The sequence below is a fragment of the Trachymyrmex septentrionalis genome, unplaced genomic scaffold, assembly GCF_001594115.1.
Source record: "Trachymyrmex septentrionalis isolate Tsep2-gDNA-1 unplaced genomic scaffold, Tsep1.0 scaffold20, whole genome shotgun sequence".
Taxonomy (NCBI): Eukaryota; Metazoa; Arthropoda; class Insecta; order Hymenoptera; family Formicidae; genus Trachymyrmex; species Trachymyrmex septentrionalis.
Window position 1 is genome coordinate 5,190,886 of NW_017305180.1, and position 18,426 is coordinate 5,209,311.

At 31.0% G+C, this 18,426-nt stretch overlaps 4 protein-coding genes across 8 annotated transcripts; 1 reads left to right on the top strand and 3 right to left on the bottom strand.

Annotated features, from left to right (window-relative positions):
* Window positions 1-219: 219 nt before the first annotated feature.
* LOC108747634 (THAP domain-containing protein 4-like) lies at window positions 220-2,088 on the bottom strand. Its single transcript, XM_018485230.1, has 3 exons — window positions 1,916-2,088; window positions 1,210-1,718; window positions 220-860 (listed from the first exon to the last, which is right to left on the bottom strand). Exons 2-3 carry the CDS (start codon window positions 1,594-1,596, stop codon window positions 735-737), a joined length of 513 nt encoding a protein of 170 aa, XP_018340732.1. The 5' UTR covers window positions 1,597-1,718; window positions 1,916-2,088; the 3' UTR covers window positions 220-734.
* A 2,290-nt stretch (window positions 2,089-4,378) lies between these two features.
* LOC108747646 (DNA repair protein XRCC4-like) lies at window positions 4,379-5,997 on the top strand. Of its 3 annotated transcripts, none has more exons than XM_018485243.1 (2): window positions 4,379-4,725; window positions 5,227-5,997. In XM_018485243.1, exons 1-2 carry the CDS (start codon window positions 4,594-4,596, stop codon window positions 5,884-5,886), a joined length of 792 nt encoding a protein of 263 aa, XP_018340745.1. In that variant the 5' UTR covers window positions 4,379-4,593; the 3' UTR covers window positions 5,887-5,997. The 3 variants fall into 3 exon arrangements, with proteins under 3 accessions (XP_018340745.1, XP_018340744.1, XP_018340746.1); XM_018485242.1 differs by having other exon boundaries at window positions 4,381-4,725; window positions 5,107-5,992; XM_018485244.1 differs by having other exon boundaries at window positions 4,639-4,720; window positions 5,107-5,993.
* A 622-nt stretch (window positions 5,998-6,619) lies between these two features.
* Window positions 6,620-12,947, bottom strand: LOC108747848 (aftiphilin). Of its 3 annotated transcripts, none has more exons than XM_018485706.1 (8): window positions 12,724-12,947; window positions 12,243-12,353; window positions 9,860-11,736; window positions 9,491-9,703; window positions 9,228-9,374; window positions 9,093-9,153; window positions 8,619-8,747; window positions 6,620-8,255 (listed from the first exon to the last, which is right to left on the bottom strand). In XM_018485706.1, exons 2-8 carry the CDS (start codon window positions 12,343-12,345, stop codon window positions 7,750-7,752), a joined length of 3,036 nt encoding a protein of 1,011 aa, XP_018341208.1. In that variant the 5' UTR covers window positions 12,346-12,353; window positions 12,724-12,947; the 3' UTR covers window positions 6,620-7,749. The 3 variants fall into 3 exon arrangements, with proteins under 3 accessions (XP_018341208.1, XP_018341209.1, XP_018341210.1); XM_018485707.1 differs by lacking the exon at window positions 12,724-12,947 and adding an exon at window positions 12,491-12,685; XM_018485708.1 differs by lacking the exon at window positions 8,619-8,747.
* A 982-nt stretch (window positions 12,948-13,929) lies between these two features.
* Window positions 13,930-18,253, bottom strand: LOC108747615 (zinc finger protein 676). The gene is made up of 3 exons (XM_018485200.1): window positions 18,169-18,253; window positions 17,574-17,846; window positions 13,930-15,838 (listed from the first exon to the last, which is right to left on the bottom strand). Exons 2-3 carry the CDS (start codon window positions 17,835-17,837, stop codon window positions 13,934-13,936), a joined length of 2,169 nt encoding a protein of 722 aa, XP_018340702.1. The 5' UTR covers window positions 17,838-17,846; window positions 18,169-18,253; the 3' UTR covers window positions 13,930-13,933.
* Between the last annotated feature and the right edge of the window lie 173 nt (window positions 18,254-18,426).

The window sequence follows — 18,426 nt, forward strand, 5'->3', positions numbered from 1 at the left end:
TCTTTTTATGGTAAGTTCGTGAAATTTGGGATGAAATATTACTAATAATAAATTTGTCATGCATGTATACACAGATAAATAATCGCAGTAGATAACGAATTAGATAACGAATAGTAGATTTAGCATGCGTTTTTATCGCTTTAAAATTTTATTTACGCTTAAAAAACTACAGTCGTTAATTGTCAAAAGCGTATAATAAAATTAAAACTTTATTTGTTCTTCTGGTAGGGTGACCAGATCTAACTTAAGTAAACTAGGACTATTCCAAATTAAAAAATAGTACAAAAGTAGGACATCAAGAGAATCAAAAGTAGAACAAAAAAGGTTACATGGTAGTATAAAGTAAGTAGTATATTTAAACTCAAAAATAAAAGAAAAGTGTACATTTAAAAATCCTAAAGATGATAAAAACACGTATTTAAGTATTAGCCAAAAAAACGTTTTACATAATGATAACAATTTTCAAATATTTTATCACAGATACATAATAATTAGAGATGCACCGGATATCCGATATCCGGTAATTTTACGATCCGATGCATCCCTAATAATAATAATTTAGTGATTAGCTTACTATTATGTATTTCATGTGCAATAGCTTCCGGTCCTCTTGCTCTTTCTCATAATATAAGCTAAAAAGAGTACACCCTGGACATACTGAAAATCCAGCCGGTCTTAAAAAAAAAAGTCATTTGGGAAAAACCGATTGTCTGGTCACCCTATCTCACATCCTTTTATTTCTCTTCGCTCACTTTCGTATACTTTGCTTGTAAATGTTCAGTCAACACTGGGGTATTCGACGTTGCCATGTAAAATACATATTCCAAACAATTATCATGAAGTTTAAATTCCCTGCGTACCTGCCATAAAATTAGAAACATATTTTAATTGTAAAATTATGCTACTGCTTACATAAATATCAACTGCAATGCTAAGTTAATAAAATTTATAATAAATTTGGTCATACTATTGTACAATGGATTAGTGCACATTAAAGGCTGCTTTATATAAAGTATCTAAATGTAATAGTGATGTAACATATTCAATTTTGACAGCAATATATATTTGTTCAATAACGTGACAATATTTTAAATATTAAATCAAATAACATTTATATCCTTTTACATTTAACTTTGCTAATTTTATATACAGTAGTTTTTAGCATGCGCTAATCTAGTATAATGCAAGTGACTTTACTGTTAAATATACCTGTGTTACATGGGGTATCTTTGCCTCTTTTATTCTAGTTATATCAGTACTATTTAAGTTGATGGTTTTGTCAGTTATCTCGCCACATTCAATGGTAGTTAAACCAAAATTATGTGCTGAGATAAGAGTTACATGATTAGTTCCAGGGTTCACTTTCAGAAAACCTGTTTCCCGATGCATTGGCTTCGTTAAATCCGAGGAAAAGCTTTGTGCAGTATAATTGAACATAGGTTGACCTAAGGACGTGAAGCTTATCTCATCATAATAGCTAAAATCTTTAATTGTCGGATATTTGCCGTTGCCTTGACTCTCGGTTCGCCACATTCCTTCTAGCCAAGCCAATGATTCTAGGGCTTTATGCAATGGTACACGTTTCATATTTTCCATTATATTATTTTATATATTCTAGATATATTGGATAAGTGTATAAATAAAAACTAATCCTTAAGTGTATCCTTTGCGATTTTGACTTTTAACTTGAGAATTTCAGAATCTCCACAAAGTATAACCTGTAAATCATACAATCACAATTAATATGAAAGATAAGATTTATCATAGAATTTTTTATAAAAAGTTTCTGTTGTGGTCACGACTCTCAGTATTAAGTAAATACAAAAACATTCTGTTGTTTACAGAAAACGGTTAGTTCGAAATTTCAGTTCAAAATTTTAACATTCACACTTGACCGTTCTATTGCAATTCATACCTGATAAAATAGAAGCTGTTACATATGACAGAACGATAAAACCTAGATCCAGCAATGTTGTGAATTTTCTACAAGTGTGTATTCTTGATGTTTCTCTGCACAAGAGTTATATAATGGGTAAACATCGTTTCACGCACGATGTGACTAATGCGTCATTTATCCTTGTTTAAGGACGTTCTTCGACTGCAGTTGTGCTCAACCTAATGAGTTGAGCTCAACCTAATGAGAGTACCACATTAGTACTCTCACCATTATAAAAATAATTTATTTCACTTTTATGTAGTATAAGATATTTCATAATAAGTGTTAAGTTAGTTTTTTATACAAGTTTTTTATACAATATAGTTAGTGTTCTAATAAATACAAATATTAATATATGAAATAAAATTCTTTATTTCAAATTACCAATAGTGAAGCTATTTTTTTTTGTACTTTGCTCAATGATTATTTTTTTAAAACGAATACCGGAAGCTATATATAGATAAATTTTATGTTATTCCTTGTGAGATCGAAGTTTTATGTCTCATTGTTTTAAAAAATGGTTAAGAAAAACTTTTTTACAGTGAATAAGAAGATCATTTTTGAATAAGCTTTAAACAGGGATTCTATGTTAAACACTTCAACTTTAATTGAAGTGGAATATTTCGATTTTTAATCCCGCTCTGGGTATTGAGTTTTAAAGCACATGTTCAGGACACCAACAAGGACAAAACAAGCTTTTTCTGTAAGTTTCAGAAAAATCTAAAGAAAATGGATTTTTTCCGGAGAATGTCCTTAACATTCAACAATGAATAATAAGAATAAATGATATCATGCGCATCATGCGTGAAACAAAACGCAGCCAATTATGTTAATTGTCAAATGCATATATTTGTAGTCAAACACTTCAGTTCCCATACAGCACACTTTATCTCAAAAAAGATCTTTCTAGGTATATTCTCAGGATGTTAAGATGTTCTCAAGATTTCCTTCAGAACGTTTCCTTGGAGATCTGTGCTATCATGAGTTATGAATCTTAAATGTATATTTTTTTATTTATATAATATATTATAACTGATACTTTAAAACAAATGATTCTGAGTACAGATTTCTTCATAGTTTCCCCTGTAAAATATATTTTAGTTTCCTCCCCTGTAAAGTCTTATTTAAAATTAGTCCTTAAATTTTAGCACAGAAAATGATAAAGTTAAAAATCTCTTGCGTTTTGAAGATTCGTTGAATGTCGCACAAAAATGTATATCAAATGCTACTTGATACCATTACACTGTACTACATTAAACTAATTACACTTATATTGTGTATTGTATATACTACGAGATTTTTTTTATTTTATTCGGCGGGAGTTGCGAATCATGGGAAACATACAAGTACCTATACAAATTCTTGCACATATTTAATTGCTGCAGCCAATCTAGAGCTTGGCCTTTTAGTTTGTCATTTTTTGGCGGATTTTGTTTCAATATACGCGGAATATGCCTGGTATGACAATAAAATTCTAATTTCACGCATAATAAATATAATCAACATCATTTGTAATTTTATAATTCTTTTTATTTCTAATATTTTTATATTTTATGTGATATAATGTTATGTTTCTCAAAAAACAAAATTCATGAAGAAATTCATGAAAAATGTTCTATTGTCTTATTTTATTATTTTTTATTATCTATATTTTGTGTTAATAAAATAATTTTAATTTTAATTTTCTACATCTGTTTTACAATCTATAATTAGGTTTGATAACCTCAACAGTTTTTTATTTTTTAAATATATATTTTTTTAATTAAGGTTTTTTTAATGAAAAAAAATTGCTACACCGCGAAATGGTAAAAAATTTTTCATGCATAAATATGTATAAATATGTATAAACATACATAAATATTCGTAAACGTGTATAATTATATATAAAATATGTCCATACATGTCTATACATCCTTTTCTTTTGTAAAATTACTTTCTAGTGTAATAGAAATAAAAATGTGAAAACATAAAAAATAATTAAAGAGATAATTTTCGCATTGTTTGTTTTAGAAAAAAATAAGTTTCGGAAAAAGTAAAAACAATTGCTTATGCATAATTATACATAATTTTATATATAATTATACATAAATAATTTTTTACATTTCTTCAAACTTGATTTTTTAAAAATAAATAGTGCGAAAATTACCTTTTTAATAACCTAATTATTTTTAATGTTTTCATTACTATTATTATTTCTATTGCACTAAAAAGCAATTTAATAAAAAAAGAAAGCATGTATGAACATGTATGTGGACATATTTCATACATAATTATGTTTATGAATATTTATACGTGTTATGTATGTTATACATATTTATACATATTCATGCTGAACAATTTTTTACCGGGAGATGTTCGCGCATGCGCATTACTATTATTTTTATCGTATACACGAATCATGTCACTAACCTGTAATGCGCACATTATCAATTTTAAATCATATTTATGAATTATTAAAGTAGAAACTTAATTGTCGAATCCGATTGACGAAATTCTTTTTTTATACAATGTCGAAATGTATTTTCTTCTGACAAGAGTTCTTAATCAATCAAGTTAACAAAATCTTCATCATATCAGATGACTGCACATCAGATATTTTTGATGACTTTTTTCGTTAATTATCTGACACTTTTTCTGGATTACCGAAAAGAAACATCATGATTAACGCGAGCGTAAGTCAGTTTGTGAATCAAGTGGACAAGAGCAATTTTACGCTATACACAGAATGGGAGGATACATCTTTCAAAATAATAGTGTTGAGGACGTATACACTACCATTAAGTGGTGAGGTAATTTAATTAACTGTTTACTTATTTTATTGTATATTTATGGGTGCAGTCAAATTTTCACTACAAATGCTTTGAAGCAATTGATTGATTAATAAAAAAAATTTTATTAACCAATCAAAGAATACAAAGCATTTATAGCAACCAAATTTCAAAACATTTGCAACATTCTGTTGAATTATTTTATCCTTGTTTAAAGTTGACATATACAACAAAGACGAAATGATTCATTGTGTTATACTGTGTCCTTGTTAGAAAACATAGCCAAAGTGTAAGACAAAATTTGAAAAATCCTAACAATTTTATCAGATTTATCAAGAAAATATAATTTCGCTGCCGACAGTCAATGACTATCATCTATTGAAAGTTATCTTATTATTTTAGATGCATGTAGAGAATGCCAATTACTTCTTAAATCACTTGGACGAATCCTTTGAAACATATCTGGAGAAAACAAAACAAGCATTCTCTGGGAAAAACGCTGATATACAGTTCTTTCTGCAGGATAAATCATATGGAACAACATTCACATGGAAACAACAAAATGTTCTCACTCGTGGAGAAATTACAATGCATTCTCTTTCGAATATATTAATTCTATCTGACACTTTAAAACAATCATTAGAACTCTATCAACAATACCAAGAGCGAGCACTGGCACTGGAAAAAGAGAATGAATACTTTAAGAAAAGCAATACAGAACTGATCGTGAATTTAGAAGAAATAATAAACAAAAAGAACACTATGGAGAAAGATCTTAACATGAAATTTCTTTTACTTCTGAATACAAAGAAGAAAAAGATTAGAGAGCTTCAGGAAGCTTTAAATAATACAAAAAAGACAACAACGAAGTCACCATATAATGAAACCACTGATGATGAAAGTGATGAATCAGATGTAAAGAGTAAAAAAATGCATGATACTAAACCTAAGCTAAAGAAACAAGAAATGGATTATAAAAATGATCAGGAAGTTATACCAAAGAGTAGTAAGAAAACTCTTAAGAGATGCATGAGTTTCTCTTCTAGTGAAGACACAAGCCCTGAGCCTTCAACAAGTAAAGTCAAGTTAATGTTACAAAATACAAACATGTATGATACAGTGCGAGTTCTTAACAACTCAGAAGAAGAACGTAATAGCTCTGAAGAGGATATGTTTTCCTAGTAACAAAAGTAATATATTCTTTTTCTTATAATTAAGAGATAAAATTATGCAATTTTTTAATAAAATTATTTATTCAATTGTTTAAAAAAAATTTCTATATGAAATCATTATAGTGCACGTATCCGATTTATTATATATATGTATTATGTGCCTAAATGAAATGTTCTAGTCTAAACTCCAACGTTTTAATAAAAATTATTTTACATTAGAAAAAAATTTATTATGTGTGTGCAAAAAATTGATAATTGATAATATATTAAAGTAAAATGCAATTTTATTTTTAATGTGCAAGAGCAATCATTGTTATTAGATAGTTTAATTGTGTACATTGTAACTAATATATTTTGATGACAGTATTTTATAAAACATTATGAAATATAAAATAAATATGCTTAATAAAAGTATTTTTATTGAGCAAAAATTATGCAGAATTGTTATTTAATTCATATTTTACAAAATTCTTCTATATTTAATATAATTAAAGTAATTATGAGATAATGAATTATGAGAAAATGAATGTTTTGTATCTAAATTGTTTTGATTATTATAAAAGATTGCATTCAAGGATCGGGAAAAGATCGAGGATTTAAAAAATCGCACGTTTTCATAGAATGATTAAAAAAAGTAACAACGATTCGATCATTAAAGATTGCCTATGTGTTAATGTTATCCACAATATTTTACATAAAATATATATTACAATATTATCATTAATAAATAACGAATAGTGGTAATAATATTTATCGTTTCGTTCTAATAATCAATATGCAAATGCCGAAATTTACATAATTAAGTACATCACGTTTCATAGTAGAAATTCAAAATGTGCAATAAAAGCATCAAGCGAATTTGATAAATGTATCACTCGACGATTTCATTACAGATATCAATCTCGTCAATCTACGATAATTGACTTACAATTAGTATATAGTTTTATTTTGGGTTAAAGTATGTGTTCTCTTTCTATATGACTGGAAATATTTACGATTGCTTGAAATTGTAACATATCAACATCGTACGAAGTACGCGCGCAGTTTCTTGAATATATAACGTTCATTCTCACCAATGAAGATTAATTGATCTCAGTTTAACTTATTTTTCATCTTTTCTAGTCCTAAGAAGTAGAAAAAGATGAAAAGTCAATTGAACTGAAATTAAAGTTAGTCTACATTGATAGAAATGAATCCAAGATAAATATTCAGGTTGGTTCATCTAAAAATAGTTCCAGAATATTAGTAGATAATTTTTTGAAATATAATGCAAACAAGTATAATATTCTGGCGCTGTTTAATTACCTGCAATTATCGTCGAAAATAAACATATCGAACAAATCTCTCCTAACATATAATACAGAAAACTTATTATTAAGAACTGTAGACTAGAATATGGCCGAATGTGTGTGTGTGAATTCTTACATCTATGTAAGTAACGACGTAAAACTGTCGTCTTTAATAAAGATTACACAACTGTTGAGTTAATGAAACAAATTTACATCATTTCTTAAATGATCAGTATAACATACCGTAATTGCGTAACAAAGTAAAAGACTTTGAAGGATTCAGTAACAATAGCGCTATAAAATCACAAAACAATGATGATTCGGAATGTCGAAGTGCATTACTCGGTGCCGCAAGCAAATAGATTAATATAGGACAGTGTCTTTCATACGTGGCGTCTCATTATCCTTTCCTGACGTGGAAGAGCCAAGGTTGGATTAAAGGTTGGTCTGAACACAGGTTTGAAAGGTAGCAGAAGTACATTTTGATTGTATGGGTCACTTAGAAACATCCAGTTGGCAATAGGTTCTCTGGGAAGTTTCCTCTCGCGTTTGCCCTTTCAAACTCGCATTCAGACCGATGTTACTCAGCCGGGCATCTTCCGATTTATCATAGCGCCCAGATCCGGCACGATCTGTCTCTGCTCGCGATTGAACAATAAAGTTCTCGCATTCAAAAACGACAGATCCGGTAACTGATTCAGAACTTTTATAGTTTCGGCTTGCACGGGCATCGGTCTCCCGTATCGATCCATGACTACATGCTCTGTACCTTGCGTATTCTCTTTCTTACCTACTGATATCTTTCTGTGATATTCATGTACCCTGGAGGTATTATTGCTTATTGAAAATGACTTATTGTTGGTTAGAGGGACATTTCTCAGTGTTCGATGCGAAGAGTTGCTTTTCTGTTTAATTCCGATGTCTTGTTCGATCTTTTTCTTCCATTCCACTGTACAGGGTCCTGGTAATGGTTCTATTATCTTGGACATCTGGGACGATTTTTGCTGTTTTAGTGAACTGCAAGTGAGATCCGATAAATTTTGCGATTTCATGGATTGACTTGGTTCTTGTACAACTGCTTCTGATGAATCTGTATCAGTAATAAAAATTAACAATTAAAATTAGTTGAATTATGAATACAATAATTTTAAAAATATTATGAACTATGGTTTAAAACCAAGCAAAGCAAAATTAAGTGGCAGTCTATTTAATTTTTAATATATAAAGGGTGGGCCATCTATTGGTACGTTTTTGAATTTTAGCTTCACAACAAAAAAAAAATTAATAAAAAATATCAATGTATGCTCATTTGATCGCATTTTTAAAAACGTACCAATAGATGGCCCACCCTGTACATTTAAAAAAGGTATCCTATTTGAAACAAAGTTTATAAATATACATTTATATATATACATGTATGCAAAAACAAAGACATTACAGCTTGAGCACTTACAGTAATAAACGGAGTTCGTTGAGCAAGATGACTGATGATAGGATTCGGAATGTGTGGAGCAATGGGGTGTTAGTAGAGGATCAAACGGACACAATAAATCCAGAGGCAGAAGAGCGGATAACCCACCACCTGTATTGTTATTTTTCGCGACATTTAGGACAAAATTCAACATACTTGGACCGCTTTCGCTTTGACACTCACATCACTTAAAGTATTGTTTTATCCTTACTGTTTGTGAAATATTAAACAAGGATAATTATGCTTACTGTAAGCGTCAAAGTAAACGCAGCCTTGATCTATATGTAAGAGACAACACCAAACTATTTTTACATATAGAATATTTATTCAGAAAATATTCTCTTTCTCTATCTCGTTATATATGAGAATATAAATTAGCAAAATATGAAACATTTAGTTATGTTTCTCTCCTAAGTACAATATTTTAATCACTAAACATGCAATTACAATACTTACTAGCATCTAGAGGATTTACAAGGCCAGAACTATTCCAATCAAATTGGGCGGCAGGTACTTCCTAATACGACGTTACAATTATTAATTAATACGTAAATTACTTACACATACTATAGAAATTAAACCTCAACTTACATCTGAACAAGCTGCACCCTGTATCTTGCTGGTATTGGCTGCAGAAGATTGCTGAGGCTCAGCAGTAGCTTTAATTGGCTCTAACGGAGTAAAACCAAGATTTGCAGCAAATCTTGGTATATTCGGATTCCATCTTGGTCCAAATAGCTTTAATTTCACATAACAAATTATTGTTATTTTTTCTAAAATATTCTTAAATATTGTTATTTTTTCTCATAAATGTATAAAAATATTTTAATTATTAAGTTGTTGTGTATACTTACAATATTCCGAGAATCAATGCCAAGAGAATTCAAAAGAACATTGTTACTACTACTATTCGCCCATTGGTAAGTGAGAGCATTGGTTTCTTCCACGCTCTTCACATTTTGCCAAACTTTATCTGCTTTATCTATTAAGGCTTTTAACTCAACTTCATGATGTTCAGAAAGCACAGAAAACATATTTGTTATTATGTCTTCTATTTTATTTGCAGCCTAAAATTGATTTGATTAAATTAACGTAAAAATATATAAAATTATATATTATTTATCATAATGTAAGACTAAAAATCTAAGTTAAAGCAATACACTCATTTTTTACTTTAACAAACTACTAGCAATCATGTATTACACAAACATTCCTAAACTCACATTCTTGTTTTCTATCCGACATATAGATTCTTTTAAACTAAACTGCTGTGTTTCTACTACATCCGTTGATGTTTCAAAATTATTAAAGTCTCCGAAATCATCGTCCTCAGGTACCTTCAGTTCTTTAGCATCGTCAGATTTCCATTCTACCGTTGTGCTCGAAAAATTAGTAAAATCACCAAAATCATCATCTTCGTTATTCACACTTTCGAATCCAGGACAATTATCTTCTTGTGTTCTGGTTGCTGGCTCTGTTGTTCGCAAAGGAAAATCATAAAATTCACCATTGCTAAAATATACTACTGAATTTTCGCTTTTAAATGTGGCACATTCTTCGCCAGTATTATTCGTAATATTAATTTTATCCTTTAAGCAGTCGAGAGATGTATTAGTAGATGGCAGTGAAGCTCCTTTAATTGGTGAAAATTTTTGTATACAAGACGCATCGGATGAAGATGTATGTAAATCATGAATTTGTACTGTCTCGTATGTACTATTACTGGATATTGAATTGTAATCATTTGTCAACTCCGATACACCGTTAAAATCTCTATGCTCCATAAATTCTGTAAAATCGGAATTATCTAGATCGTGTGCATCAAAACCGTTTTCCGGAATGTAGTCTTTATGTATCTCTTCATTACTAGACTCTTTTTCCTTAGCAGAAATTTCCTCACTCATCCCATTCACAGCTACTTTTTGAACAGTTTGATTTTTCGTTTCTACGGCTACATATTCACTTTCTTTTGATTGTATAGTATTTTTTATATCACCTATATCGCAGAAATTATTAGGAAAAGTACTCGCGTCGCTTTTTTTACTAGAGTTTCGAAGGTGGATGTCTTCAGTATGCGCATGTACGGATGTATGATCTAAATTTGATTCCTCTCTCACAGCATCATCGTCGAAAGTGAAATCGAAATTGAAAGAATCATCTACAGTTTTATTTGACTTCTCATTACTCGTCTCAGTGTTAGATATTACATCGTACATCTCTATGTATTTCGGCTGAATACTGAATTCACACTCCGGTTGTCTACAAACGTCAGTACCGCCTACATTATGTTCTTGAGAGATAACAAAATTGGAAATTGTCCTTTCATCATTGATGAAGACAGAATTATCATTAGTATCAATGACACAAGTTTCATTCTCGTCGAACGTGTAATTTTCTTCAACTTCATCCGTTACGTTGCATTCTGTGTCCACGGAATTAGGCTTATCATTTAAATAATCCGTTTGCAGAACTGTTACATCCACTTTTTTATCGCTAACAGTGTCGTTCCATTCGCTGGAATCTTTAAACTGTTCATAATTGTAAAAATCGTCGTCCAGTTGTTGCAGAATATCCGGCGTACTCGTAGGATCTTCCAAGTCTAGACTCACAGGTTCAATCTCGTCATTCACTTCCAAATCATTTGACGATCCTTCCTGCTCACTAACTGTCTTTACACTATCAGCTAAACTACTATTGTTGCTACTAATTACATCTGTGTCAACAAAATTTTCCTTAACTAAAACATTCTGAGTACAAACATGATCAACACTATTACTAATCTCAACATTACGCGACTCGCCATTCCTGGGTGAATCTAATACATTGTATTCTGTTATACTAGCGTCTTCAAAATTATTTTCCAATACGTTACTATTATCTGTTCTATCCTTCAATCTTATGTGGCTCACATTGTTGCCTGCCTTCTCGACGATCAACACATCATCGATAACACCACATTTTGCCTTGTTTATCTTAGGGCAATTATCCAATACTTGTGATTCGTTAATACCGTTTAATCGAGGAGATACATTCTGTGATGCTATTGGTGTTTGTATCGGAGTGATGAGTTTTTGTGGGGACTCTGATGAAACAGATAGACCTATAATAACATTTATACAAATTAGAAAGTGATACAAACGATGTGTTTAAGAAAATGCTACTAGTACTATTTATGTCACTATCATTCCATCCTTGTTTTACATCTATGAATGATAAAGATAAAATGATACAAATAACGCTGATACACAAATAAATAAGCATTATCTAGAAGACTTCTTTATGATGTCTTTTATGACATACATGTTGCTTGGTGTCTCCTTCAACCAAAAGCGTTAATTACTAAATTTTAATAATACTGGAACATGCACTGATTGCGAGAATTTATCTTAAGAATTAATAAATCACAGAATGAATTAAAAAAAAATAGGTGACCTTTTTACATTATGCTATCTCATGTCCATTTTCTATACTACTTACTTATAAGTGTATCATAATAGTACATATTCCAGTTTTTTATTATATTACAGTATTATTAGAGTTTAGAGACCATAACATGCAATATGATTTGATATTTTGTTAGATAGCTGTTAATCTGTACACAAGTACCATCTATTCCACCAGCTGTAAAATCTCCGAATTCGTCTTCATCGGACTCTCCAAAGTTGTCTAAGGGCGGTGGCGTAGAGCTGACTAAAGGTGGGAAAGCCATGGTTCTCCCTATTTTAGGAAATATCAACAACACGTTTTACAAATAAAATTAGCAAAAGATGTAAAATAAAAAGGTCGCTCACTACGTTACAATAATGCACAAACGGACGTAAAAACAAATCGCGGAATCATTCGACCACCGTTACCTTAACGCGGGCTTTGTTTACAACTACGTCGTCTCTTCCTCTTCATTCGTGTACTCGTTACAGTTACATATGTCAAATGCAATAAAGGTTAAGTTGTACTCTCGGACACGGACTCGCAAAAGGTTTTCCCGTGGCCGAACAGAAAACAGACTTCCAAGGTGAGATTCTTACGCGATGACGACGACGAACGTCTTTACTCTCGTTCGACTGATAGTCCTCGGACTATCACGTACCAGTATAATCCGCTCCGTGAATCTCGGGATGCCTGTCGGCACGATTCTATCTCGGTACTGTCATTTTGGTGATCATCGCGATGTGTGTGTCCCGCGTGTATGTCCCGCGGGCGCAACGGGCCTCAGTAATTATCACAGCCAGGAATCGAATCGTCCAGCAGAGCAGGTCGTCCGTGCGTGACGATTGAATGCACGATGACGGCGATCATGAGACATCGCACTTCGCCAGGTATGTCACCTGTTCCAAGACGCGCGGGCGCGTGCGCAATGTAAATGGCGCGCAGTCGCGCACCTGTCGTGCGTAACGCACACGCGGCTGTTTAAAATTTCGTCAATAATCAATGTAAAATAAATGAATAATTTATAGTGGCAAATTTTTAAAAATACATTATATCGTTTATTTGTTACAACGACACAACTCAAAGAACAAAGTTTTCCAGAAAATGGATTTAAATGTTTTGAATTTAAATCATTAAAATTTTAGAAAATATTAATTTTGAAATGCAATTTTAGTATAATTGATTGTAGACAAATAAAAGTATGTTCTTCCTTTCTTTGTTTGTTTCCACTCTTTTTATGTAACTAAAAAAAATGATCATTTTTTAAAATTACTTGTCATTTATTGTAGCAAATAAGTGACACGTTTAAATGTATAGCAGTACAAGTTATTATTTAGTAACATGTTTTGTATTTTATGTAAAATTTGTTATATGATTACATTATTAATGAGTTTATAATATATAAATATTATACATAAAATGCTATAATATTTATATGCTTGTGTATATATACAATTATTATATTATATTAATTGTAATATTATAATAATATACACAGACACATAATATATATATTGTATATTCTTATTTATTTTATTACTTACGATAATTCTTTAATATCATATTCTTCGGAATACTTTACTATTTATTGAAAAAAGTAGCTTAATAATCGGCATGTATCTGCTACTGTAATACAACTATTTCGTACAAATAATTAAAATATACAAATAATTAAAATATAAATGACGCGCGTTCAAAAAAACCTGAGTATCATTTTATCCTTATTGTTTATCGAATGTTAAACAAAATGATACTCCGAGATATTTAGGTAATATTTTCAAACGCAACGTACATATCAATTACTTATGACATAGGAATAATTAAAATACAAGAATGAAAAAAATAACGATTTCATATTTGACGTACAATTCTCAAGATTTATCTTGTTCGGAAGCATGCTTGGTGCGTCTGTGTTTTCTCATATCTCCTTTCTGTCTGAAGCATCTGCCACATACGTCGCACAAGTGTGGCTTTTCCCCGGTGTGTATCTTGATGTGGTTGTTCAAAGCTTCCGTTCTAGTGAAAGCCTTTTCGCAATAATGGCACTTGTATCTGCGATCGCCACGGTGTATCAATCTGTGCTGATAAAACACGGACCCAGTCAGGAAAGCTTTATTGCACACGTCGCATTTGAATGGTCTCTCTCTCGTATGCTTCTTTCTAACATGATCCGCCAAGTCTGGTTTTATGGTAAAACGTTGATCGCAATATTCACAAGCGTAAGGCTTGATACCCATATGGAATCTCTTGTGAGTCCACATATGACTGGACTGAGTGTAACTCTTTCCACAAATATTACAGACGTACGGTCTCAATCCATTATGCCGTCTTTTGTGTGCGTTCAACGAGTTTGCTGTAGGCAGCAGGCTGCCACAAATATCGCAGGGAAATTTGGAACACTGATCTCGTCCGTGATCCTTTATATCCTCATATTTGTCGAAGACATTCCCACAGAGTTCGCAAATGAACTTTGCGTCGCCCGACTCGGATAATCTAGATTCACGATTGTGCCTATTTTGCTTGTGTTTGTATAGCAAGGATAGTTCTTTCATGTCCTTGTTGCAGACATCACATAAAAAAACGACGAGAACTTTAAACAGTCTAGGATGTTCCTTCCAATGTAAAACAGCTTCAGCGAATGATTTATAAGTGGCCATGCACGTATTACACGTGTAGGGTCTTTCGACAACATGATGTTTTTGATGAGCCTTCAAGTTGTCCGCGTTGATGAAATGACTGTTGCAAAACTCACAATGATATAGCTTTGATATCGTTAGCTCCTCAATCAGTGTGATCTTGTCCTCATGTATTATCTTATAATGAATATCTGCATCATCGCAAGAGATGAGTGCTTCACCGCACTGGATGCATTTCCAGACCGTCTGGTTGTTCTCGATAACTATGCAATGGCTCGTGACATGCTTGTTCAACCTTGATTTCTGTGTAAAGCTTTTCGAACATTCCGAGCACTTGTAAGGCTTTTCGGGCAGATGTGTCACTATGTGACGCTTCAGGGTGTAGCCGTCAAAAAAGCCTTTGTTGCATACTTCACAAATGTGAGGGCGATTTTTACCGTCGACGCAAATGTGAACTCGAAGTGTTTCCTGATTCTCAAACAACTTTCCACATTGTAGACACGATACGCTAATTTCCTTGGAATGTTGTCTCTTATAGTGGTAAAACAACTTCAGCTCTTTACCGAACGTCATCTTGCAGACCTCACAGTATAATGCTTTCGCGCCTTTATGAAATTGCATGTGAAAGTTCAATCGCTCCTCGAAAGTAAATGTCTTATCACATACGAGACATTTGTACGGTTTTGTTGTGTTCTGTACACTAGGCTTACACTTATGACCATCTAGTGTTTCCTCGGTGTGATAAAGATTCATGCATGCTCCACATTTTAAATATTTTTGTTTAGTTCCTAGACATTGCAATATGATAGAATGATTTCCACTTTCTTTACTGACCTTTGCGTTATTAAAAATATTCTCCTCATCACTGCTTTCTAGAATTATATCATTCTCGTATAATTCCTTATCCTTCGTATTCTGTAATGTCTCCTCACACGTATTCATAAAGCCCTTTATACATAAAGGACAGGATTGTTGATTAGAAGAAAGTTGATCGGAAAGATTAAAAGATTGTTTCTCCTCTAACATCGTTGACAGAATTTCTTCTGCTTTAATGCATTGTGTGTCAAATGTGTCACACCAGTTCACTTTCTCAACGCAAGTTAAACAAAGCTGCTTCGGTAATGGGTCTGTCTTCTTAATCTACAATGAATCACACTATATATTATATATATATATATATATATATATATATATTTAATGGTAGTATTATTATATACGATGCTTGGAAAATAATGATAAATCTTTCGCATAAAAGCAGAATGGACTAAACTGAAAAGAAAAGTCTTCTACCATTTTGCAATTTTCGCAATAGTTAACAAGATATTAACTGCTAAAAATGGAAAATTGGCCTACAATAATTTTTTACTCAAATATTATCAGCTTTGCAGAAAAACTGCAAGAAATAAAAATTGTTTATTTTCTTCTCATAGAGCTCTAAGATTTTTTCAGAATTTTTTCAGAATTTTTTAATATCGTATTTTCTCATGTTGGTAAAAATGAGAAAATGCAGTACTAAAAAATTGATAAAAATTTCTGAAAAAATTCGTAGAGTTTCTATAAAAAAAAAATAAACAATTTTGTCTGTTGCAGTTTTTCTGTAAAATTGATATTATAATATGTAAGTAAAAAAATAATTGAAGGCCAATTTTCAGCAATTGGCCATTTTTAGCAATTAATATCTTGTCAACTACTGCGAAAATTGCAAAATAGTCGAGGACTTTTCTTCTCAGTTTAATCCATTCTGCCTCTATGCGAAAGATTTATTATTATTTTCTAAACATTTTTTTTACTTCAAGGGATACATAAGATAGTATCATTAGTTTAATACTATCTTGAATGGTTAAGGTCAAGACAAGGTTTGAATTTTTTATATGGAATCCCCCATCTTTTATTACATATTTTTGTAGCTTACCTCGAGAGCTTTTTAAAACACTATAATAAAATATTTTTTCATTAAATACTTTTCGTCACGGCGGTATTGTAAGTTTCAAGCCTTATAACTTAAAAAGTACTTAATGAAAAAATATTTTATTATAATTTTTTAAAAAGTTTTCGAGGTAAGTTACAAGAATATGTAATGAAAAATTAGAAGTTTCATTTAAAAAATTCAAAATAATTTTGCTGATTTTGACAACGCCACACAAGATCAATCCAATCCAATATTATCTTATGTCTCCCTCAAGACTTTTGTCTAAAACATTTAACGCAGTGTTTCCGAGATATTTCAGAGAGTCCTTTAAAATGGAACACCTTGTATAATAAATTTATAGTAATTAAAATAATAAGAAAAAGGCTCTCCAAATAAATTATAGAATAAATACGTAGACGAAATACAGAATAAATACACTGAGGAAGATCCAATACCGAGGTCGAAACATCTGTATCATATTTTTAATATATGCATTGGATTACACACGAAGAACTGTTGGTTCACATTTCCTCCTACATCTACATATTTATTCTGTAACATTTATAAGTATCTTTCTACAAAATCGTATCTTCATTAAATGCATGGCACTCAATGCAATTTTTAAATATCTTTTCTCGAAAACAAAACCTCAGACAAAAAAAAATTTATTCTTATTATTTTCAACTTTTGTATTGTACAAAGACTTATCCCTCTTCCGATTATATTAGGAGCTGCACACAATGAAAAGAATATAGGGAACAGGGAACAGAAAATAAGAATTTCAACTTATCAGAAACTGTGTATTCCACAATGTATGATTTCTGATACGTTGAAATTCTCTGTTTCCTGTTCCCTATTCCTTTCATTGTGCGCAGCCCTTCATAAGTTTATTCTCATTCTTTGTATACATTTGTAAGAATTACAGTATGCAATATATATGTTTACAAAGTAAAAAAAATATTTTACCTTAACACTTAAACATGTATTTATTTTATGTGCCAATTTCATTGATTCTCCAGATTCAGAATAGATATATATTGGATTAGTAGTTTGACCAGCACACAATCGACAGAAAGCAAATAAGCTGTTTTCTCTTTCATCTTGTGCCGATAATTCCAATATTTCACTGGAAGAAAGTGGCTCCTCTTGGGACCATATCATAGAACCTTCCAAATTGTCAATATCATCTTCACGATCACTTAATGTACTAATTGATTCTGTTTTGAACATGTTTTATCGCTGCAATTAAATTTATACAATATGATAATAATCAATTACAAATTATATTTAACTACTTATCTTTCACAAAATGTTTATAAAATTCTAAGATATTAGATATTAGGTATATCATTTATAATCGTTTTTACCCATGAATTACAGTGGATATTATTTATAAAAAGAACCATGTTTTTTTAAAATATTATTTAATATTTTCTAATTTTTCTAGCTTTTTTATTTACTCTAAACGTTTAAAACAAAATTATAATGCATCCTAATTATATCAAATTTATTTTACACATTGTAAAAAATACTTGGAATATTGCAATAAAACATAGATTACCTTTTTTTTCTCTGAAAAGAACACAAATATTCAAATATTCTTTCATGGCAAACTCAATATTCTTGATATAGTGAAATTTCGTGCTACCACGATTCAGCTTCTTCAAAGACGAACAAATAGATTGGTTAGTTAACTGGAATAACTGCCTGCTACTTCTAAAACAATTGAAGGCTATTTTGCCGTTTCTATTTTGTCTCCAAATTTAATAAAAATAAAGGAGCGTAGAGAAATGGAGGTTATATATATATATATATATAT

Bases quoted from the DNA above. Each gene is read 5' to 3' on its own strand.
- LOC108747634 (XM_018485230.1), bottom strand. From the start codon at position 1,596: ATGGAAAATATGAAACGTGTACCATTGCATAAAGCCCTAGAATCATTG. The intron at 861-1,209 runs GTATATTTAACA...ATTTTATGGCAG, and splicing joins AGATACCCCATGTAACACAG to GTACGCAGGGAATTTAAACT.
- LOC108747646 (XM_018485242.1), top strand. From the start codon at position 4,594: ATGATTAACGCGAGCGTAAGTCAGTTTGTGAATCAAGTGGACAAGAGC. The intron at 4,726-5,106 runs GTAATTTAATTA...TTATTATTTTAG, and splicing joins CACTACCATTAAGTGGTGAG to ATGCATGTAGAGAATGCCAA.
- LOC108747848 (XM_018485706.1), bottom strand. From the start codon at position 12,345: ATGGCTTTCCCACCTTTAGTCAGCTCTACGCCACCGCCCTTAGACAAC. The intron at 11,737-12,242 runs GTACTTGTGTAC...ATGTTATTATAG, and splicing joins TACAGCTGGTGGAATAGATG to GTCTATCTGTTTCATCAGAG. The intron at 9,375-9,490 runs GTAAGTATACAC...GTGAAATTAAAG, and splicing joins GCATTGATTCTCGGAATATT to CTATTTGGACCAAGATGGAA.
- LOC108747615 (XM_018485200.1), bottom strand. From the start codon at position 17,837: ATGTTCAAAACAGAATCAATTAGTACATTAAGTGATCGTGAAGATGAT. The intron at 15,839-17,573 runs GTAAAATATTTT...GATTCATTGTAG, and splicing joins ATACATGTTTAAGTGTTAAG to ATTAAGAAGACAGACCCATT.